The sequence below is a fragment of the Dermacentor silvarum genome, chromosome 11 (assembly GCF_013339745.2).
Source record: "Dermacentor silvarum isolate Dsil-2018 chromosome 11, BIME_Dsil_1.4, whole genome shotgun sequence".
NCBI lineage: Eukaryota > Metazoa > Arthropoda > Arachnida > Ixodida > Ixodidae > Dermacentor > Dermacentor silvarum.
The window spans coordinates 110,774,114-110,797,640 of NC_051164.1; the positions used below are offsets into that span (position 1 = coordinate 110,774,114).

Consider the following 23,527-nt stretch of genomic DNA (forward strand, 5'->3'; position numbering starts at 1 on the left):
TACAAAATATCTGTGCTATATTCAGAGTTGTTGCAGCATAAAATACAGCTTGGAATTACCATTGTATTTACAGTGGAATCTGGATGATACAAATCTCACGGAGTTACGAAAATTATTTGTATTAGCCGAAATTCGTTATCATCGAAACACAATTAAAACTAGCTAAATTAAAGAGTCAGAGGTGAACTCACTCAGGCACACGCACGTAAAGAGCATTTACAGTATAGACCACTTATAACATAACCGTTTATAGTGCAGAACTGGATACAACGCGGCCTTTTCCGACTCCCGTTTACCCTCCAATAGAACTCCATGTATACGCATACCGCTTAGAGTGCAGCCGCGTGAGACGAAATACCGGTTATAAGCCGGCTTCCACGAGAAAATCTTGCCGACAAGGGCAGTAGCGAGCACGCTTCTCAACGAGGTGCGCCCAACGATGGGAGAGGAGATCAACGATCAACGAGGGCGATGCGAAGACATGGAGCATGAGTCCAAGCGCGATAAAATCGTCGCCGCGCGCCGTAGATGCGAGTGAAAGCGCGCGGGGGACACGCGCCTTCACGGAGATCGAACGCACAGCCGAGAGCAAACGCAACTTACGTCGCGCGAAAGGCCGTGGGGGTATGTAAGGGAAGGGGGGGAGGGGGGGGGGGTTGACGCTGTGCTACGGCACCAAATGCGTTTCTTGCACGGTGTAAGTGGTATCTTCAACTATCTTGCAACCGGGCGCAAGGCTAACTGGTGACGCAATCTCCCACGCGAAAGGAGCAAAGCGGGAGGGAGAGAGACGGGGGGGCTTCTAATCTGCCAACAAATGCGTTCTTGTACTTTGCGTGTATCTTGAAAGCGATCTCCACACGGCTCTGACCTTTGTATGCGCTGTGCTTATGCCGCTCAGTTCGTTCGCTGCGGCGGCCGCGCTTCCTCATGCCTGCGTGGGGAAAAGCACAAAAGGAAAAGCAACAAAAGCGCCACCGCTCCAAACTCGATCTTTGTGCCCAGTCGCGGGCTCCACGCTGTCCGGCGCCGCGTCCGCGCCTCCGTACCAAAAGGGAAAGGGAGAAAGCGCGTGACTGCGCGCTGTTCTCTTTCGCGGCCGTCGGTGGGGCGGCGTTTATTCATATAAACCGACACGGGTCGAAAATCGATTCGTAACAACCGTTCTCTAGCACGTTGCAACGTAATGGGGCTCGGCCGGGACCACTGAAAAATTTGTATTATCCGGAAATTCATATTAGCCGTGATCGTATCATCGAGATTTCACTGTAGAATATAGCACAAAAAATCAAGAACTATTGATTTATTTACTTATTTACTCAAGAATCTTTCACATCTCTCAACAGCGACTACTATATAGGGAGGTGCTCAGTACCGCAACATGCATTAAAAAAAAAAGATTACCTGAATTCTCCACATTCATTTCTAAAACAATTTTGCCACTGAATGAAAGAAATTGAAGCAGCTTTGTCCTTTTAACTTAAAGGAGTTTTGATCCTTAAGTTATTAAAAACCTATCTAAAACAATCTGAAGCACAGCAAATGAAAAAAATATTAGAATATATCCAGCGCAATAATAAAGTTACAGAGATGAGCCAACACACAAAAATATAAATTACAACATAGACAACACATTTATGTGGACAATAGTGTGGTTTTCCACACTATTTTCCTGCTAGTTTCTACACTAGAGTGCACTGTTCGTTGTCCTAGTCATTTGTTTCTTTGAAAATAAATAGCTACTCATCACATGCATACTAATTGACGGCTTCAGTTTTAGCTGCTGGACACCATTATCCTAAAAGTGCTAGCTACAGCTTTACAAGGAACTTTCTTTTTTTTTTTTTTTCAACATATCAGCAATTATGCTGTCACTCAGACTGGCCTCAGCACCACACATTAGGCCATGCACAAAAGTTCAAGCTAAAACCCAAGACCTCAGCAGCAAAGAGCCTGCCTGCAAACCATCCGGCGAGCCGCAATAACCTGTTGGGCCCTGGAAGAGGGGCTCCAGCCGCAGTAAGCAAGCACAATCTTTATTTCAATAAAGTTGTTTCTCCCTCTCTCTGCTTGCTATTGAATTGGCTTCGTACGAATGATTTTCAGGCAGGCTCTTTGCTGCTGAGGTCTTGGGTTTTAGCTGTACTTGGCTTCCCAAGTACCGTTTCGAGAGTCGCGCAACCCCCAAACAATTGTTGAGTGTGTCGTTAAATAGCAGCGAGCTGGCGTCTGCCAGACGCTGCGTGCATTGGTAAGGTATTTGTACGAGTGTCGGGGTGGGGTAGCACTACAGACACCTGCCACTGTGTTTGTCGGGAAACATTTTGCGGAGTCTATGTAAGTGTGGGTAGGTGTTTGTATTCGGCACCAGTCCCTCACCTGTCACTTGTTGAGCTTGGGGTGAGGTGGAGCTTTGGTTCGTCTTCCCAGTCGTTGTGCTTCAAGTATGTCTCTCAGTGTGCCGCCCGGTGTCGGAGAGGCGTCCATTCGAGTGGTATGGTAACATGTATGTATGTACGTATGTATGTATGGTAGCTCTTAACATATGTAACAGTACTGCCCATCGAGCCAAGATTAAATCAAGCATTAAAACAAGTATTCCACCCACAAAGTGTGCAGCTGCTATTCACAGCACTTCAACGCTTATCTTCGCCAGCCGTATAACAATAGAAAGCCTCCACTATCTGTTTGCTTTATATATAGTCCATGGACTAGAGTATGTCACGCCACTTACTGAAGTCCCCACGCAGGAACACGGCTTCAGCACCTGGTGCCCACTCAAGCATACGGATAGAGTTGTCAGGCAGGCGGTGAATTCCGTACCTCTCGTAACTTTTACAAAACTCCAGGAGCCCTTCGCAATTCTCTATTTGCAGCAGCTGTTCTTGAAAGCACTTGTACCTGAAACCAACATAAAAAGAAATGCTCCGTTAGGCCCGAATGGAAACACACTGAAGAAAGATAAAACTGGACAGTGCACATATGTAGAAGCATTGTATAACACTGCCTTATTTATGGAGGCCCAGAAATGGTCCCAGAAAAAAAAAAAAAAAAACTACACCATGGATATTAACATTAACTTTAATCAACTGCAACAACACTTTAGACATCATATGCCTGCTACAGGCGCATTCCTTAAGCGCACAGAAAATTTATTGCTAAGCTGCATGACAACGGTATACTTATAAATGCACTCACGTCGAAAAAAATATATATTTCTTTCGTTATCATGGTCTGATTTAATTTACCTCCCATTAGAAACCTAGCTCTCGGGTAAAATTTCAGGTCATGATGCGCACGGAAAGTACTTTAGATCTCCACATAATAATGTAGGACGTATCTGACATTTGATCAGTTGAATTTCAGTTTACGAGATGTTTTAAGAAGTGGCACGCATGGATTCCTTCGGCGATGATTGTCATGTATTGAGAAGCGAATATTTCATGATGGCAGCAGCCGCGTAATGCCACAGTACGTATTATAGCAGTCCACAACCGAAGGCTGTAATGAACACAACGTGAAATCACTGTCCGAGACGTCCGCGCCCACACACGCAAGTACGCCTGCCAGCAACGTCAATGTCAATCACAAGGTCGTACGCTTACCTTCGCCTGATCTCATTTTCGTGATTCTTGAGGTATGGATCACGTTTCAGTAAGTCTTCAATGCATGGAACATGAACATCCATGTAAGATGGCATGGTTGACAAACAGGTAGCAGGAGGGGGGCGTGGGCGTTTGTCTGCACACCGGCCAGGTCGAGCCGCCTGAAGGACACTTCAGACTTGGCGGGGAAGGAATCCTCTAGGAGAGCTCGGTCAACAAACTACGATAACCCACGCATGGCAATCGCAGAAACAACCCGTGTCAACGAGAAACACGACGGACAGTGCCTGTGACAGTTGCTCATGAATCTGGCGAAACGAACCGGCAACCGCTAGGTGTCCTTGCAACCCGAAACAAAAACTACTACCTCGTGTCTTTTCTTTCTTGAAGTTATCAACAGCACGACCAGTACGTCGTGATCAACAGCTGCCCACCAAGATGGTGGACGGAGAACAAACTATAATATACATGGAGGAAGATGATACCGTCAGCTGCCCTTGGCACAAGGGCCTTATAAGTTGATGAGGGGAGGATAAAGTTAGGGAGGATCCTGCGCGTAAGAGCCTGAGATCACAGTTCGAAAAAGGTCATTGACTTCTACCAATATTTGCGCTTGAGGCTTTGAGCTAATCGCAAGTGAAAGTAAAAATGTGTTAAAAAAAAGAAAGACAAATTGTTAGAGCGTTTCAGTTGAGATAGAGAACAACAGCTGTTGGAAACAAAGCAATGTTGAAATCAATCGTTTCTTTCTTGTGGTTATCTCTCCATGCAATAAATATCTAATGACAGATATTATGATTATAAACCCTCAGTAAAGTAATTTACATTTGTTAATTTTAATTTTTAGCTAAAATAATTAGAAATGCGTGTCCAGAGCCAATGCCCAGAGCTAAACACAGGAAGCGCTGATTACACGCCAGTTCTCAGAAAACGAAAGTGGAACTGATGGAACTCTACGGTAGTTGTCTATTGTCGTCAGACTGACGTCAGCAGCTGGAACTTTTCGTATCGCTTTTATCAGCTGTTATCTCAAAATACTGCGCTATCACTTCGCGCGTCTGCTCATCTCGCTTTCTCTCGGGTTTCGTTTCTGCTACATCGAGGCGATTGCTGACGCGGGAGGCGTATGAATCAACCCAGTCTCGCCGTCTCTCCGTGGCACGCTATGTCGCCCCGTCGGTGCGGATCGCCGTGCGTCGCCTACTTGAAATTGTGACCAGTGTCTACGGAGCATTATGGAGCCAAATGAAAAGTCCCCGCTGTTGTCGAGCGCGATCAACAGGAATGAAAGTGAAACAGCGCGCAGTGGATGCAGTTCGGCGGCTGTGAGCGAGAGCTTCTCCAGTCATTCCTCTAGGTCAGCCTTCCCAGTGTTTGTGATTTGTTCGTTCATGTGCTGGCGCATGCAAGGTTTCTCTGCTGCGTGCGTGCTCATCGTTACAGCCGCAGCGATCGCGGATACGAATGTTAGAACAACTTTGTCACGACATCGTCGTCGTTTACGAGGCACAGGAAAAAGCCTTTTGTCTTGACGAAATTGCTTCGTGTGCTCTGCTGTACTCGTTACGTCCGAGATGACTTGCTTAATTCAGATAAAAACGGCCTTTGTCGGAGTCCGGAAAATAACAGACCAAAGTGTCCATGTGGCCAAACAGGTCTTATCTGCAACGTCGCTGTGTGCCAGATCTCTGACATCGTGTCGAGTGTCCCTCGCAATGTTCTGGTACTGCGCACACTGCCAGAGACTGCGCACACTCCAGAGTTTTCTCTGGAGGTGCATGAAAAAAAAAGAACGAAAACTATTGATTAATGTGAGAAGATGCCAACAATCTAACAATAACATAACTACAAGAGTTGCACGACGTAGTATGGCACAAATTCTGGTTTGAGATCGCGTAGGGGACTGAAATACCATATATATATATATATATATATATATATATATATATATATATATATATATATATATATATATATATATATATATATATATATATATATATATATGGTACAAGCTCCTCTCATATTGTAGCAGTTTTGAGCTATAACAGCATGTGGGTCAGACAACTTTTAGGAGTTTTTTGTATTCAAAAACCGCACACCTTGTCAGAGGTGAGCCTTGTAGACAAACTAATCTTATGCATCTGCAATCATTGCATATTACTGAAAAAAGAGAAAAGAAATAGGACTATGTGAGTTTAATTTTTTGTATTGGTGTGCAGTCAACCTTCAAAAAAAAAAATTTATCAGTTTATGCCCCATGAGGAGGCCTAGAATATGTAAAAGAAGGTCTCTACAGTGATAGCAAAGATCACTGGATGTTCCATTGTCATCTTCTGAGTAGTGTGCATTTTGTGCAACCTGGGATGTTGCTGATGATGCATTAATATGAGGTTGCAGCCAACTGATTTAAACACTATATTGCTCAGTCAAGAGTGGAGAGAACATTGCCTGCTATACATTGTAACAAGTGCCTTTCTGTTGCTGCTGTTTTCTTTTTAAGGAAACCATTCCACTACCCTATTGGTGAGCGTGGTCACATAGTACCAGACTCAGATGCAAATGTGGCAGCAACTTACAGCCGATACCGCTACTACACCAAGCTGGTGGATCCATCACTACAGATGCTGGTAATATATATTACTAATACTGATAGTATACTCGGGATTCATTATAGCCAAAGCAGCACAGACAGATGAGAGACAATGTAATAAGCAGAAACAGCTGCTGACCCTGGACCTATGGCTTATTGTACAAGTATGAAGATTTATGCTATCAGATAAAATGAAGGAAAAGGCAAGCACTGGCACCCAATGCTACTCACTGCAACAAAAGAAAAAAAGAAAAAAAAAAAGACATTCAGAAGACATATAACTTGTTCTTTATCAAGTGTGTTGCAAGCATGCACTCTTTTATCAGAGCAGATTACGGTTTGTTGACTTATGCAGGTTTCATCATATTTTCACAATTTTCGCCAGCAGAATGATGGGAAGGCAGATGTTTTGGTGTCTGAAAATTAAAAGAAAATATGATTTTGTGGTTATAACATGACTTGGTGCTGTGTGTAGCAACTGTGACCAAGTTCGGAAAACGTGTGTAGATATGTGCCTCTAATCTGCTCATTGTCTCCATAGGCTCGGCACTTGTACTTCCAATCCTTTTGTTTCACCGTATGCCTTTTCTTCCTGCGTTCCATACTTTGCGCTGCTTTTCAGTCATGAACCATCATCTCTGCTTAGCTACTCCTGGTTATGGCTTTCTGCTTCTGAGTATGAGACTGCGCGGTCATTTCCTTGCCATAGTGGCCACATTGATGGGGGCAAAACGAAAAACACTTGTGTAAATTAGGTGCGCATAAACCTTGGGTGGTCAAATTTAATCCGGAGCTTCTTCCTATATGGCATCTCTCACTGTGCCGGTGTTCCTTTGGCATTTAAACCTCATTAATCTATCAAACAGCCCACCCTCCTTAGTGCCTTTCAACAGCGCATCCAAATGCAGCCAGGCATTTGCCAACATTTACTTGCAGCTGCTGTTGCACTACACTGCACGACTCTGTGAATTATGAATGTGGGGAAGCCCACACACAGAATATTTTGCAACAGCTCTAGGGTAGCTTTTCTTTCTTTGGTCAACAATTTGTCAACAACGATACATGTTGCATAAAAAAAAAATGCATGCAATACTACTTGTGTGCAGTTCCTAACAGAGCATGAAGTGCACATTTAGGCTGGAAATTGAAAAGAGAGAGAAAATGAGTTATGTTGGTTATTATGGTTGGTTATGGATGTTATTCCAAAGAGGATAACTGACTGATCAGGAAAAAAGTTACTTTTTCTGGTTTGAGCAAAATCTAAGCTCCCAATACATGACACACAGTGAAAACGTTGAAACAGCTCTACTCTCGCTTCATGGACACACTATCAAAAGCATGTCTGTATGTCCAGATTGAATAATAAATGTAGCACAAAAGAAAACCCATACTCTAGTGACTCTTTGATTCCCTTCGCTCAGTTACCGTGAACAGCATTCTGAAACTCGCATTAAGTACGCAAACTATACAAGCATACATACAGTCACCCATTCATACGTGTAAACCCTCAACTCCCGTAGAAACCTGGGCAGATACCTTCAGCTGATTTTCTTTATAATAACTGCCGCATCTTTTCAAGCTTCAGTGCCAGTGCAATCCTTTACTTGAAGCTTTCAAAGTGCATGCATCCGCTAATGGGCTGCTCCTCGCTACCTCAATGTTGAAGCACTTTACCTCTTTCATCTACTATGCGTCATTAGGGAGTTTTAGAAATAGCGTCCCCAAGCAGCATTGCACACCCAGAAATTCAAACTCCTTTGTATGCCTTTTGTACAGCTGGCTGATAGCACACCCTAAATTTGGGCCCTTTATTTCTAAACCTTTTTATTCTGCATAGCCAGAGAAATCCTGTCAACTCTGAGCAGCGTGTTACGTCTTCACTACATAATGTTTCTGTGATACAGCAAGGACACGCTACAGAGCAATGCTGGGGAGCATAAGTGGTGGTTGTTGCGAAAAGACAAATGAATCAATTAACAAGCATGTTCAGCCCACCTCTAGCCTATAAATTCTGTTCACAGTAATACAAAGTCAATAGTGGAATATTATTATGCAGCAGTAAAGCTGCCACCTTTATTTTTGATTATTCTTTGAGCTTGCCACTATGGTCCAGAAGAGTGTTGAAATGTGTGAAGGCACAGGGCTACACAGGACTAACTTCTTCCATTTTACTATAGATGTGTGCATGAAACCATAGATGCGCATCACACAACAGCTATTGACAAAAATACTGAAAAGCATATAATAATGTCGGCACTCCAGGCTCACTGCATATGCAAAGGAAAACAAAAAAATATAGTGCTAGATACAAAAGAGCATGGTGTGTCAGTTTATGCTCAGGTATACAGTAATAAAGCTACAAAAATATTGTGTAGATTATATGCATATTTATTATACAATCTGTTCATATCTTTTTTGTTGTGCTCTGAAAGTTTTTCTCAGGTGAATGGTTGGGATGCCACTCACTCATGTTTTTTGCTGCAAATTGTCTAATGGCAGAGCAAATTATGACCTTGTAAACACTCACTGAAACAGATTCTGTAATTATTAGAGAATTCACAGACAAGAAATGTTTGTACACTGCCATGTACAAATGCAAACAGAAAATCAGTGGAGAACATGAACACAGAGTTCAAGGAAGACATGATGCCATGCTACACTTCAATTCATTATAAGCCCAGTTCATAGTCAAATGTCCTATGATTTTTGTTAGCTCTGTATTCCTGCATATTTCATTGTTTCTCTTCTTGTGCCATCTAGTTTGGCTCTCCACCTTGTAGTGCCGTGAATGAAGGCAGATTGGCTTCATTTGGGGACCGGTCTTTATAGCTGTAAAGTAGCAGGGAAATTTAAAAACAATTTTTTTTGCACATCCGAAATTTATTTTTTATGAAGTCACTCTTAGTAAATAAAAATAGCTTGACAGCAGTAAAATCTAATAGATCCATCGGTTCTTGGCTGCTTGTGTTATCTTGCGATTGCAAAGTTCTCCCATTTCTCTTTATACTGTTGCTTACTTGTCATTTTACTGTTCAAAATGCAGCCGATCCATTGTCACATTGTGCGCTTTTACACTATTTTTATGAACTGTATTGACTTTAACAGTGTTAGCTTATATTGTTCCATTGGGAACAATATTCTAAGTTCAATGGCAGTTGTGCAACCTAAATTTTTTGTGGCATGTGCACGCAGCATGTGGTAGGGGGGTGCAGAAGGCTACAGTGCATTGGTCACACTCGTAAATGTGTACTTAACCATTCACTTTCAGCACCTATACTAGGCGGCAAGAAAAGAAAGCCATCTGTTTCCATGCAGCGCTCGTAGTATTGAACTCCTGCTGCTGATGACGCATGCGTGTACTACTATGAGCATGAATTAACGTCCACGCAAGTCGAAAAGGGCCGGACTGTGTTGTTACATCTTCACGTTTGCATGCGTTTACAATAATGACTTAATTCAAGCTCCGAAGTGTAGGTATGTGATTACACTAAGCTTGGAAATGCACTACAGTGCAATCACACATCACATTCTCATGTAACTATGTGTGACAGGCATTGTGATCAGATCATATTTTCTATTCACATTTTAGACTGCAGTATGTGTTGAACAAATACTATAAATGTAACGCAGGTGTAAAAAAAAGATCACTGGTTTACTGCTTCTGCTGTTTGATGTCCATGCCACTTTCTTTTGTGCAGTGCATCCCCGAGCATGTGCTCCCAGCGTATTTGTCGTTGCCTTTCTTCAAGCCATCAGCAGACGGTGAACAGAGCAGCTTTGTAACAATGTCAGTCATGCCAATCTACATGGAAGCGTGGTGTACTGATACAGTGCTTTCCTTTCAGCTTTGCCATATGGAACACCATGATGGGCACCTCATTGCTCAGCATGCCATGGGCCATGTCACAGGTACACCTTCCTTCCTGCACCTGGCTGAGGTGATCGTGTGATTGAGCCCAGAATGTAATGCATATCCAAAACCTAGCTTTGACATTATTTTTCCTCTGTGCTTACAATAACACCCTTGTCACACAAATACTTTTGAGCATGCTTAAAGGCGCACTGCAACAAAGTTTTGGACCGTGTAAAAGGCCTAGTTTCAGATAATATAGATATAGAGCAGCCTCGGTGCGAAATATTACATTGGAAATACAAGTGGATGCATCGTGAGAAGCCTGCAAAAATAAATGTTTTTGATACCAAAGCTGAAAAAAAAAAAAAAGAAAATGTCACCGGAAGTGATGCACAACATGACACGTTGAGAACCAGCTCAGCTCTCCAGCATGGCTTCCAAAATCAGGTGGCGCCCGCAGTGTGTTATCTCTGAGGCAGTGTTCTAGGATTTATATCACATCCGCTAACCACTAGGCACATGTGTCGTCTTCTTGGGTGCTATTTAAAGGCTGTTAATAAAAAAATTTGACAATTACCAGCCCTGGAGCTTTGCCAAGATTGCTTGAATAGAGCATGTACATGATACTCATTCATAACCAATTTAGTCAAAGTGAAATTTCATTGCCCTCAGCCTTTAAGTCAATGTGTGGTCAAACCCGATGCAAATCAAGCACTGACAGTCATTTTCAGGCACGCTTGATTTGTTTTGCTCAATTCGGTCTTGCTTTACCAAACATAATCAGAAATTCTTTAGCATAATTGCAGGGTGCCATCAGCATGCTCGAGAGTATCAAGCTAGCACACACAAAGCAAGAACAAAAAAATTTTTTAAATTACCCCCAAGAAATGTTAAACATGAAGTCAGAATGTTTCACATTAAAGTTATTACATTCGCAATGCAGTTGAGCGAGTGCTTCTTGTCTGCAGGCTGGCTTTGCCGGGGGTATAGTGCTCGTCTTGGCCATCGGACTCCTCTGCTTGTACACTGCATACAGGGTGCTCAGCAGCCCTAGCCTCACAGGTGAGCCTCCGCTTTCAATTTCTCCAGTTGCCCTTATAGGTTTCCTTTGTAGCTTTGTGTCACATTTGGGTGGATGATAATTTTCCCTTTCATAACACTTCCTTCACCTTGTAGGATTATGCTGAACTGATTTGATTGATTGAATGGAGCTGGGCAGGCCATGTAATGCATAGGATGGATAACCGGTGGACCATTAGAGTTACAGAATGGATACCAAGAGAAGGGAAGCGCAGTCGAGTACGGCAGAAAACTAGGTGGGGTGATGGAGTTAGGAAATTTGCAGACGCAAGTTTGAATCAGCTAGCGCAAGACAGGGGTAATTGGAGATCACAGGGAGAGGCCTTCGTCCTGCAGTGGACATAAATAGAGGCTGATGATGATGATCTGCCTATCTGGTGCTCCACTGCTGCCAGCTATGTTTCCTTCCTGCACCCACTGTGGTAGCACAGTGGCTATGTGCTGCTCAGCTCGAGGTAGCGGGCTCATTCTAGGCCGTGGTGGGCGCATTCCTATAGGGGTGAAACGCAAAAAACACTCGTGCACTTAGATTTAGGTGCATGTCAAAAAACCCTAGGGTGTAAAAATTAATTTGAAGTTCCCAACTACGGTGTGCCTCATAAGCAGACCATTATATGTGAAGCCCAGAATCAAATTACATTTTCTTCCCCTCATGTCCATTATGCTGTTAAATACATAATCTCTTCACAGTGCCCATCTTGCCTAAGTATTCCTTTTGTTTTCAGGCAAAATATCAACTTTTGCTTGTTTTCTCATAACATCTGTGATTTCAAAAATTAAACTAGAGTTGTACCTCGTTATATTGAATTTGCATTCAACTTGAAATAACCTTCATTATATATTTGTTATACGCATATATTCATTATTCACTCACAACAGCAAAAAACATTTGTTCGTTATATTGAAATTCGACTGTATAGCTCTTTCTTAAAAACGAACCACATTGTTTGCTTTTTATAGACCAGACGTTTTTTTACTCTCATACCACTGTTTAGAGTCTGTCAGCACGGCCTATGGATTTGATGATGGGGCAGCTAACGACACAGCTAGGACAAGCATACGCTGTTGGCAAGCATGCGAGAGTAGCGAGCTGAGTGCTATCTCGGTGATTTGTTCCCCCAGTCCCCAGAAAAAGGTGGCTGCCAGCTACAAGTGCTGCAAATTCCTGTCCATACCAATGGACCGTGTTCATCTGTAACTTGTTAAGCCATCACTGAAATGAGAACCAGATCAGCTAGTTAACAACACCGTGTCATGTTGATGAAAATTTGTGTGCAGCTCTTAACTGTGTCTGTCTGCCTTGCTGTGGTGCCTCTTTGCAGGCCCCAAGGGTGAACCAATGGAGTTCTCAGACGTGTGCCACTATTTCTTGGGTGAATGGGGCGAGCGGCTGGCCATCGTGTTCTCCATGATGCCTCTTATTGGTGCCACTGTGGTCTTCTGGGTGCTCATGTCCACTTTCCTGTCCAATACAAGCGTGTTTGTTTATGGTCAGTGCTTGTTTGTGAACAGTGAAGGGACTATACTAGGCGCAAGTTCTATTTAGTGCAATAAAGTTGAGAAAGGCTGATTTGTTTGTAGTTAGGAAGGCTTGTAAAATATGAAGAAAGGTCAAAGGTTGTCTGGTGAAAACAAAACCTTAGGCCTCTGTTGAACTGGGAGGTAGAAGTCCCAGCATCACTTGCAGTCCCTTCAATACTGTAACAGGTTTTTGTTGGTGTGTTTGTTTGGCTCGATTTGTAGAAGCTAAAAGCTTGAAAAGACACATTATTCTCCTTTATGTACGTATTTGTATACCATCATGAAATGAAATACAGGCAGTACACTGTGAATGGTGTACTGTGTGTAAGCCAGCTAACATTTGCTGTCAAAATTTCCACCATCTGCTACTGCAGTGAATGCATAATATAAGTGCCTGGAACACATTACAATAAACACTACTCTGACCATAGAACTGTCAGAATACCTTAGGTGTCACCTTCCATGGTATATAGACCGTTGATAGAGATTGTTGGTTCAATTTGCATCACAGGGTGTGTAAATTAGATGAGCTGTTGGCCACTGTTTAACAAAGTTGTGAAAATGTTTGGCTCAGTAACATTATCACTTCCTCATATTTATGGGCCTATTTTCTTTCTCATCTTGTCTCCCCTTCAGTTTCTTTACCTTCTTAGCACAGTACATGATAGCCATCCAGATCTTAAACTAGCTAACCTCTCTCTCATTTTCCTCTTGCTCTTCCCCAATGATGTACAATACTGTCCGTTATTAAAGGTAAAGCCTAACCAATAAAATAATGGCATTAAAACTGGAACATCTGCATGCCTTTCTCGAAAAGAAGTGGCTGACGTAATCAATTGGTCGTACATTTATACATAACACATTAGTCAGTAGGTCTTTATGCCATATCTCAGTAATAATTGATGGCAGAATACTAATTGCATGTTGCCTTAGTTGTGGACCTTTCTACATCTTGCCTGTTCTCACTGTGTAAGCACAAATTTCAATATGTCCCTCTTGTGATAGGTCTCTAATAAAGTAGATACAATAGAGTGTGCTCTTCCTCTCTCTTCAGATCACATTGCTGGGATTATTGGGCCCGATGACCAAAGTGGTAAGCCTTAAACATTTGTATTTTGTTATTTATTTGCAGCACATTGACAAGCGTCTGCACACCTATATTCTGATAAAAAAATGCTTCTTTTGTACATTATGTTTACAGGATAATAGCACACTTACTTAGGTCGGGCTATGTTTTAGTATTTTATAATGAGTTCATTTTAGTAAATTCAGGTGATGAAGACAAAGCGTAGATGAAGACAGCTCATTTTAGTTTTTAAGACACTTTGCTGCGTCGACAAAAAACTGCAATTAACAACCAGCAGACATTTTATACTAGTTTTCACATTTGTGCAGCTGTATATTTTCACTGTATACTTACAGCTGCATACATTTCCCACCAGCACCTAAGCTTAAGCTAGTGGTGACATTTATTTTCTCATCAGTACAGATTGTGTAGCATGTTACGAACGAAGACGACAAAAAGAAACAATTTATACACACACGATGGTTAAGTCATAGCAGTTGTGATTTTTCACTGTGTATGTGTTATCTGTTTTTTTCTGTCATCATCCGTAAGTCAGTATGTAATTTGTACTAATGGCACAGCAACAGGCCCAAATGGCAACTTCATTCCAGTTTATTTTTTCATTAACTTTTCTTCTTGTAGCTTTTGTTCCCCTATCTGCTGATCATCAGCCATTTTGTTGCTCTTAGTTTGCTCATGTAATTTTTAAACGGTAGCTACAGACTTTGTAATAAACTCAGTTGCTCCTTTAGCCCAGTGTTCAATGCCGTGTCAGGACCTTAGGAAGCGAAATAGATGGTGATTTTCGTAAAACAATACACTGGATTCTAATTACTGTGCATTGCTCTTGTTTATTCTTGGTGATCCATGAAGCAAGCCTACTATGTGCCAAAAGCTTTAGTGAGTCATATGGAGATGATTTCACACTATTCTCGAATGCAACAAACACTACAAACGACAAGATTCTCGACGTTCTGCAGAGCAAGTACACAATGCCCATTGTCCTGGTGTTCCTGCTGTTTCCAGTTATCAACCTGAAATCTCCATCCTTCTTTTTCAAGTTTACCTCTCTTGGTGAGTGCCCATAGATAATGCCTTTCTCATTGATAGCTCAGAGTGAGACAACCACACATATTTTAAATGTTAGACTAAAATTAAAGCATTATCCCAATTTGTACCTAAAATGGTAATACAGGCCAAAGCACTGACTCATTCTCAATTGTCAGATTACTCTTCCAAAACCTGGCAATGTGTTATCTGAAGAGGTGAAAATGACTAAAGCACTTGCATAATTATTTTGCATGTAAAATCATATATGATGAGTGGTGTAACCTATGTAGGTATTCTGAGCTGTGCTGGCAATCTTGGAGGTTTTGTTTTATTAGGTGCTGCTGCCTACTTTGAGTCAGGGGACCACACGTAGAGGGCACAGGGCACCACATAATCACAAATGGAGCCAAAAGAACAGCATAAAGAGGTAGTATCAGTGAGTTATATTGTTGAAAAACCCAATAAAATTCTTCAGGCTGTATTTGCTTCCATACGACATACTTTGCAATAAGCACTTCTTTATTATTGACCACAATTGCCACTGTTGACCACAATTTGCCAATTATAAACAGCATCTTACATCATGGAAGCTGACACCATATATTTACAGGGTGGTGCCATTGCTGTCTTAAGTGTACTAATGAAGTTTTCCTCAATTGAAGTGGCACTTTGGATACTTTGGAGCAATAATCTGTTTATATAGCCTGACTTGTGCCAATAGCCGGCATGTGCCAATATTTAACTTTGTTGTTCTCTTAAAAGGCATTCATTCAAATCCTATGGTGGCCAGTAAAGAAAATAAATTCCATATGTATATTGAATAGTATCTATAACAGTAGCGACAACTTGTGTGAAACAATGGATATTTGCAGTAAGCACCAACAGTATGCATACTAAAGGACTGTGTACAGCTCTATTAGTTGCTTCTAATAGGCTAAAATTAAACATGAAAAATTTATGTGAACCAAGACGTGCACTCTTCTTCACTTCTGAATTCATCTAATATAAGCCTCTGGTGTAGTATAGGAATGTTTTGAAATTAAGGGTCATGCATAATGCGCACTCAGTGACTGGTTACTTGTGTGCTTCAGAAATACCTTACAACTCAAACTTGAGTGTAAATGTGTAAAATGTACCTGCATTTCATTTCAGTGTGATAGCACAGATCTGTAATATAGTAGGTAACATGACCAATCACAGGCGACAAGGAACACCTGCAATTAAGTGCTACACTCCCAACTAAAGTGAGTGTGCAGGGAGAGTTCTGCTGTACTTGGTCGTATGTCTTGTAAATTTTTATTGATGTCCTCAGTATATCTTAAATGTTAAATACTTGCGGTGGCGCTTATTCCGTGGTGTCCTGCATTTGGTCAAACCAGCTACTTTCATGCGTACAGGCTTGCTACAGGTTTCAGCAGTTCCTTGAAAAAATGTGCCAAATAATCTGAGAGGTGTGCTCATCAGCTACAGATGCTCATGGCGGTTGTCACTACCTGCAAGACCTTACTTGGGCAGGGAGATTACCCCGTTTACCTGTAGTGCCTGCTCATGGCTCTGGTGTGCTGCTGTTGCTAAGCAAGCAGTCATGGGTTTGATAATAGTTACGACAGCCTCGCTGCTAAAATGATATTGGGGGGCCATTTTAGTGCAGCATTTTCTTTTGGGCTGGTTGGTACATCTTGTTGAAACAACAGGGTTTGAACAGCGTGACATAGGACAAAGAGAAAAAAAAAAAAAAAGAGCAGCACTCTGTTCTGTGCTCTTCTTTGTCCTGTGTTGTGCTGTTCGTAATTGTGTCGTTTTGACAAGATGTACTAACCAGCCCAAATGAACACACTGTTAATGTTAATTACTTGTACTTCGGGTTCTAATTTGTGTGTTCTGACATCCTCCACAGTGCTCTGTCTTGTGCCTGTTTTCTTTGTCCTATGTCGCACTGTTTAAAATTATCTCATTTTAACATTTTAGTCCACTTTAAACAGTCATTGATGGTCAAGATTAATCCATAGCTGTGTATTACAGTGTCCTGCTTAGCCAAGCTGTATTACTGGGATGTAAAATAAATACGTCAAGTGAAAATAGATCTCTAGTGACTCCATTCAAAGCTGAGAAGGAAAGTGCCTTTGTGTCTTGAAATGACACAAGGATTACATGCTAGCCTGTCTAAGGGAAGCTGTTACATTGTCAGTCCAACTATTTGTCTGCACATGTAAGGCTTGTGCTATGAAGCAATTGCTTTGCTTAACGAAAAATGACTACAGGAAACATCAAAATGACGATAGCATTGCCAAATATGACCAGCTTTGCACATCACTATTAGCAAAAAATAATATTTTATGTAATGGTAGTGGCCCTCATAATGTGCAAACAGTGCCATACTCAGATCATGAAGAAAAGAATACAGGTAGTTCACAACAAGCTGGCCCACCAGTCCTGCTTAGTGTTCTCATACTGAATGGGATGACTGCAGGGGCTGTGAGAGCAAACATATAGGAAGGAATGAAAACAAGTAAAGATGCATTCAGGCTGCTTGCTGTCCAGCTGACAGTATTAGGTCAGTAAACTAAAATGACTCCTAGAATTAATCTAAAACAAGAGAGTGGTTCACAGAAAGATGGAGGCTTGAAGCAATGAGAAATAGTCTAACAAAGAATGTCGGTGGAACCAAGGCATCGACAGGGGGACTTGTCTTCGTCAAACGAATGTTGCTCCAGTGACATTCCTTGTTCTTCCACTGTTAATCAGTGCCAGTATTCCAGCAAGAGGCTTAATGCGCCAAACACAAGCTTGTGGCAGACATATATGCTGTGTGAAAAAAACTTGCGGTAAATGCGTTTTATGGTTTTGTTGCCCGTGTCGTGGTTCTTCAAACCACTTATCAACAGACTCGACTTAAGAATGCTGTCATCCTGTGTGCTTGGCTGTAAATAATAATTCTATGGCATCTGGCAATTGATGGCATCCTCTCTACAGGAACTATATCTGTGTTCTACTTACTGATCTACATTTTCATCAAGGCTGCCTCTTGGGGAATCAACATCAATTTTGTGGACAAGACGAACTTGTACTACACCCCACGTAAGCTGTTGAAAAACGCTTTATCTGCGCTCGCAGTGTTTTCAAAGCCTTTAGAAGCATCACTAAGTAAATTATCTCTTTTCCTTCCTTTAGTGTTTAAGACCACATTTCCAGCACTGACTGGAGTCCTGTGCCTTTCCTTTTTTATACACAACTGCATCATCTCAATGATGCGCAACCAGAGGAGGCCAGAAAACAATGTGAGAACTTTCGTACTTTTGCTGCATGTAACGTCATGATTGTATTTGCTACCTGTTTGTTCCAAGCACGTCACCGCTTTTGTAAGAAGTCCTATGAATTTGGTACTACTTTAGCAGATTGTCAGCGCTGTATACATGTGTTGCAAAAGGGTTATAGCTGAGCCCTTGGAGTATGCCCGATTTTGTGCGCATGACACGTCAATCCCAGCCGTGGTCACCACTAACACAAGTCCTTGGTCAACTTTATTTTTTAGAAGGAAATAGTTACTGTACATTATTTTATCATGCGCATTACTGACAATGCTTAATATTAAATGCAAACATCACTACATGTTCACACTTTATTTCAACAATGACCAGTGCTGTAGCTAGTTGTTCAAAAGTAGCTACTAGTTGTTCAAAAGTGTAGAAGTGAGATTAACAGTTAGAAAACAGGCATATATTGATCTTGAGGCCAGCTTGCTCATTATTGCTATGCATGTAGCACTGTCTCTTCACATTTCATCACTTGCATAGGTAATTGCATCTCACTTTTTGTTACCTAAGACATCATAGTGCATAGATGTGTAGTGGACAGTGTGCTTCGTGTCCGACGAAGACGAAGAAGCTCGACATCATGGCCGCAACATCAGCTTAGTTGCCCCGACGAATAAATGTTTATTTGTTCTGAGTCTTCCGTTCCCACAAGTTGGTGACCTGGACGTGATGTCGAGCTTCTTCTTTGTCTTTGTCTTCGTCGGACGCGAAGCACACTGTCCACTACAGATGCTTTTGTTTAGCAGCCAGTGCTTCAATTTGCATGATTAAAATGTGAAAGATCTATGGCTGACAAACACAATCTTGGCTAATGTCTTTGGAATTTTCTATGAAAGTGTAAAAAGTGGCAAAATTCAATAAAACACTGCAATTTTAAGGTAATAAAACTCTCACCATGCTCAGACAAGAAGACAGACAGACAGACATTAGTGAACTCCTTATAAATTATTAAACTGGTTCTTGAACAGTTTTGTGTAAAACATTTCATAACAAGGAAGTTTTTTAGCTCTTTTAGTACAGTTTGTGATCATGTTGTCTTTAATAATTTGTGCAAATCTTCACAGCTCATAGATATTGTATTTTCAATGCAAAGTTATGGTGTTATTTACTTCAAAAATTGTCGGCTCTCTTTGGCGGATGGCGGTTCACATGGAGAGCCAAAATATAATGAAATGATTTTTCAGCTATTGCAGTATTACTGCTCATTTCCAGTGCAACACATTTCATGCATGTTAATGGAGAGGATGCGTCATTGGAGCATTTATGTGCACCATACGCTTTCATGTGAAGAAATACGAAATAAGCCAAATGCAGAGCCTTCTCTAAGCAAGTCCTTTTTTGTGTGTTCTGCAGAAAAGGGACCTTTCAATTGCCTTTGGCCTCGTCATAACTACGTACCTGCTCGTCGCCGTTCCATTTTACGCCACCTTTCCAATGGCGAAAAGCTGCATCGAAGATGTAAGCATGTTGCTTGTGCAAGTCCTACAATAGCACAAGAATTGTCTTTCTGTTTGCTGACCCTGTTTCTGTTTCTTTTCACAGAACTTGCTGAATAACTTTGCCAACCATGACGTGATGGCTTTCGTGACACGTATTTTCCTCCTGGTGCAATACATAACTTTGTTCCCCATGATAACATACCTGCTGAGAGTGCAGTTTATGCACTGGGTCTACCGTCTTGTTTATCCAGGGTTTGTATGAATGTCTTGCATGTTTTGCATGAATTCTACAAGTTTTCTTTTTTTTTGTTATTGTATTTAAGTTATTACTATCACACCCTTTTCGTGATACTGTAGTTATGTTGAATGCATTCATTGTCTGCTACTTTATTGTGTATATATTGCTCTTACTTTCGTTAAGTCAGACTATTGGTTATTAAAGGAAATAAAAATGAAATGTAATTATGTGTGCTTCACTCATGTTGTTCACAGTGCTTTAAAGGATAATTGCACCACTTGTGAATGAGATGTTAAGTTACTCATGATATACGTACACAAATGAATCACATACAGAACACTTCATTCCCAGTCATTTGTTTAATCATAGCCTTATGCTGCAATAGCTGTCTGGCCCAATTATAAACTTTATTAATGGTAGTTCTTCTGTGATATCACTAATTCAAAAGCTATATTCTTGTCTATACCTGCATTGACTGCAGCAGGTTGCTTCCATGTTGTTCTACAATAACTTTATTATTCATTTTCTGCATGTGTTCTGATCACAGCATGGTTGACCACTACATCTAATGTAAATGTATCTACAATGCTGGCCTCTTTCATTTCAGGTTGAAGCAGGTGGTTTCTGTCAATGCAGTGGTGGTAGCAATGTGTGTTCTTTTTGCCATATTTTTGCCTCAAATTGGTACCATTTTAAGGCAAGTCACCTGACTTTCTTTTTAAACATGAACTATTCAAGTTGAGCAGAGTTTCCAATTGGGCTTGTTGGTTGTGCACTGTACAGGGGAAACAGCGCAGAATCTGATGAAAGCAAAGAAGAGTACACAGAATCTGTGTGTGTCTTTTCTTTGTGCCTTTCTTTGTCTTCATCAGATTCTGTGCTTCTAGTGACTGCAAAAGGATTACTGTCAAATTGGCATTGTCAATATTGGCTGGTCAACTGGTTAACATTGTATTGCTGAGCATACTGTGAAGGAATGACCAGGGTGTACTGACTGAAGAGTGCTTTGAGATAACTGTTACACAATGTAGCTGTTACAGAATTAGCTTTTCTTAACTACACTGTCATTGAAGTAGCACAATTTAGTTGACTTTTATATGCATTAAGGAACTTGTAGTTTACTTTGTTAAAATGTGACATAGCAGCACCCATAGCTTTGAAAAATTCAAAAGCAGTAATGACATACTAATCAGTGCTGACTGCATGTAATAGTAAGTAACAGGTGCCCAGGGCTGGCATTTAGGAAGTCACTTAGTTGTGTTGACTGGCTGGCTGACATGCCAAAATGACTTACGTTTTAAGCTGTGTACTATACTATCCAGTACCTCATTTCAACATCACATTTATCTCTTTCTTTTACTTGTTTCGTTGAAATGAAACAGCTTACAGATATACTAAGCAGGACACTGTTTATGTTCCAGGTACTGCGGTGCCCTGTCTGGACTAGTGTACATATTTTCTCTGCCCTGCATTATCTACATGGTTGCCCTACGGCGGCGTTACAAGTTGACTACAAGCACAGTCCTGGTGCACGGGTTCATTATTGTGTTGGGTGTGGCAAACTTTGTCTCTCAGTTCCTACTACCGTACTTTGAATAGTCTGCCAGCCAGGTTCATGCATGGGTGCCATTTATGTCTTGTGCTATATGCATGTTTGGTGATTCAATCTCAGGAGAGTACAATGTTGAGCCAGTTTGTGCATAGTTAATTTATAAAACTATACAAGCAGGTGCGGACACCAAAAATGCAACGAGCACCAGCTCACACCTAAGCTTACCTGCAGAAAGCCATGCACCTCGCAGCTCTGGCCATGTCCCCTGACGCAGCAAGTATGCACTGAAAGCAAGCAGGACACCTAAGCTCTGAAACAGCAGACAGCCATAGAACACTTTTATCGTTCTGTAGTTTTAGTCAATGCTTTATTTCTATGCACGTTCATCGGCTGTGTGCATGCAGCCAGAGCTGCTATCCCATTCTTCATGTGTGTGCCTGCTTATTCTACCTTTCCTGTTGCCAACAAGCCTGTTGCTGTGTGAACACATAGTGATGTAAAGTTCTATTCCTTATCACAATATTAAGCAGGAAATTTGCCACTTAGGCCATGGTTAAACTTTAAAATAATGAACGCAGTTTTTAGCATACTTGTGCAGGACGAGATTAAAACTCATGGGCACATGAACTGGAGAGCCAAGAGCACTATTAGTTCAACCAAGCTTCTGATTTGCAAATTAGCAGCATTGGTAGCCAGCATGTAGTACATTTATCAACATGTTCTCAACTGTGAGCTGGTCTTAGGGCCTCGTTTTATTTTCATCATTCTTTGCATCTTCCCTGTGACATTATATCTTTTACACTCAAGTGTTCTAGGATTTCTTTTAACATTATGTCATCAAGGTCCTCTACAGTGCTAGCAGCTGGTAACAACATGCCTCAGATTGTTCTGCCTTTAAGATGAATGCCTTACAGAAGATGCACTCTGTGACAAGAAGTAATCTGAATGTTTCCATGAAATGTTTTTGAAGTTGAAAGTTATTGAAATTGAGTAGGTCTTAAACGGAAATGCCAGGTGTTAATCACCTTCACACTTATTCACCCTTGTTTCCCGATAACTGTTGCTTAGTATGTATTGAACGTAGCCATTTAAGCATATCACTGTTGCACATAATTATGGTATATAATAACCCAACAACTAGTAGCCATCATGTTATTTTCCTTGTACGTGGCTCTAGTCAGCATGGCACATATATAAGATATGCATATTGCCACCATTCAACTGTATTTCAGTGTTTAAGGTTCTACTCAAGTCACAATGAAGATTACTGAAGTTAATGATGGCTGATAGGACTATAAATCCTGCAGCCACACCACTGAGGCAGCTGTCATTACAACACTAGAGGCACTTTATTGTTACTCTGACATTTATGGTATTAATATTACTTTGTCTTGTATACAACAGTAAATACTCTCTCCTGTTTTTAATCAAAGATACATATTTTAGATACTGTTTTCTATTTTAAATTTATTAATATCTGGTTTTAATGATATTTTCAATTTTTTGACTTGCAAGGATCATAGGAATGTGCCTGCATTCTGAATCATAGCCACTTGTGCCTTGAGCTCGATATGTCTGTAACTTGTTGACGTCACATCATGTGATGTGAGTGCAATTGAAGTTGATAGTAAATATTGCAGCCCAGGTGACGCATGTAGTGTCATACGCCATGAAGTTGTATTGCAAAGTACTTATGTTCAAGCAGCAGGCACTATAGAATGCAAAGAGCACAAGAATCTGCTTTGTGTAATTGCTTGGAGTTTTTAAGTTTGCATGTTTATGGATTTACTTCCACAAGGTCTGATAAATTGCTATATTTATTAAGCAAATCACACAATTTCTATTCACATCTGGGAAGGTATTTTTTCCTTAAATATTTTTTTCCTTTCTATGTCATCCAAATATGTTGTACAAAGAGAAATGACTTACATTGACCTTTTTGGCTAGTCGTGCGGTGCATACTGAATGGCAATTGTCAGAGCACATTTTTGTTCATATGCAAATTTGTCTTGCTGGCTGTGAAGACTTGCTAATTGAAAGTCACTCCATAGCTTTCCACATTTCAGGTTGACGATTGAGATTCTACATGCTCTCTGGTTTATGTAGGAAATAATATTTTTTTTTAGATAAGGTTTTGATGTATACTCATTTAAACTTAGAAAACAGATGACCTGTATTTTGCAGACAATTGCAATAAAATTATTCCAGAACACTGA

General features: G+C 41.0%; 2 protein-coding genes across 2 annotated transcripts in view; one reads left to right on the plus strand and one right to left on the minus strand.

Annotated features, from left to right (window-relative positions):
- LOC119433636 (1,4-alpha-glucan-branching enzyme-like) overlaps positions 1–4,026 on the minus strand; it is a 45,658-nt gene extending 41,632 nt beyond the window's left edge. Inside the window, 2 exon segments of the mRNA XM_037700892.2 lie at positions 2,735–2,901; positions 3,606–4,026. Coding sequence (XP_037556820.1) covers positions 2,735–2,901; positions 3,606–3,700 — 262 coding nt within the window. The 5' untranslated portion in view covers positions 3,701–4,026.
- Positions 4,027–4,574: 548 nt separating this feature from the next.
- LOC119433236 (sodium-coupled neutral amino acid transporter 9) lies at positions 4,575–23,527 on the plus strand. The gene is made up of 14 exons (XM_037700385.2): positions 4,575–4,962; positions 6,109–6,235; positions 9,897–9,985; positions 10,044–10,107; positions 11,020–11,113; positions 12,454–12,621; positions 13,707–13,745; positions 14,592–14,792; positions 17,742–17,846; positions 17,940–18,046; positions 19,436–19,540; positions 19,625–19,773; positions 20,367–20,456; positions 21,181–23,527. Exons 1-14 carry the CDS (start codon positions 4,841–4,843, stop codon positions 21,356–21,358), a joined length of 1,638 nt encoding a protein of 545 aa, XP_037556313.1. The 5' UTR covers positions 4,575–4,840; the 3' UTR covers positions 21,359–23,527.

Bases quoted from the DNA above. Each gene is read 5' to 3' on its own strand.
- LOC119433236 (XM_037700385.2), top strand. From the start codon at position 4,841: ATGGAGCCAAATGAAAAGTCCCCGCTGTTGTCGAGCGCGATCAACAGG. The intron at 12,622-13,706 runs GTCAGTGCTTGT...CTCTCTCTTCAG, and splicing joins TACAAGCGTGTTTGTTTATG to ATCACATTGCTGGGATTATT. The intron at 14,793-17,741 runs GTGAGTGCCCAT...TCCTCTCTACAG, and splicing joins TTTCAAGTTTACCTCTCTTG to GAACTATATCTGTGTTCTAC.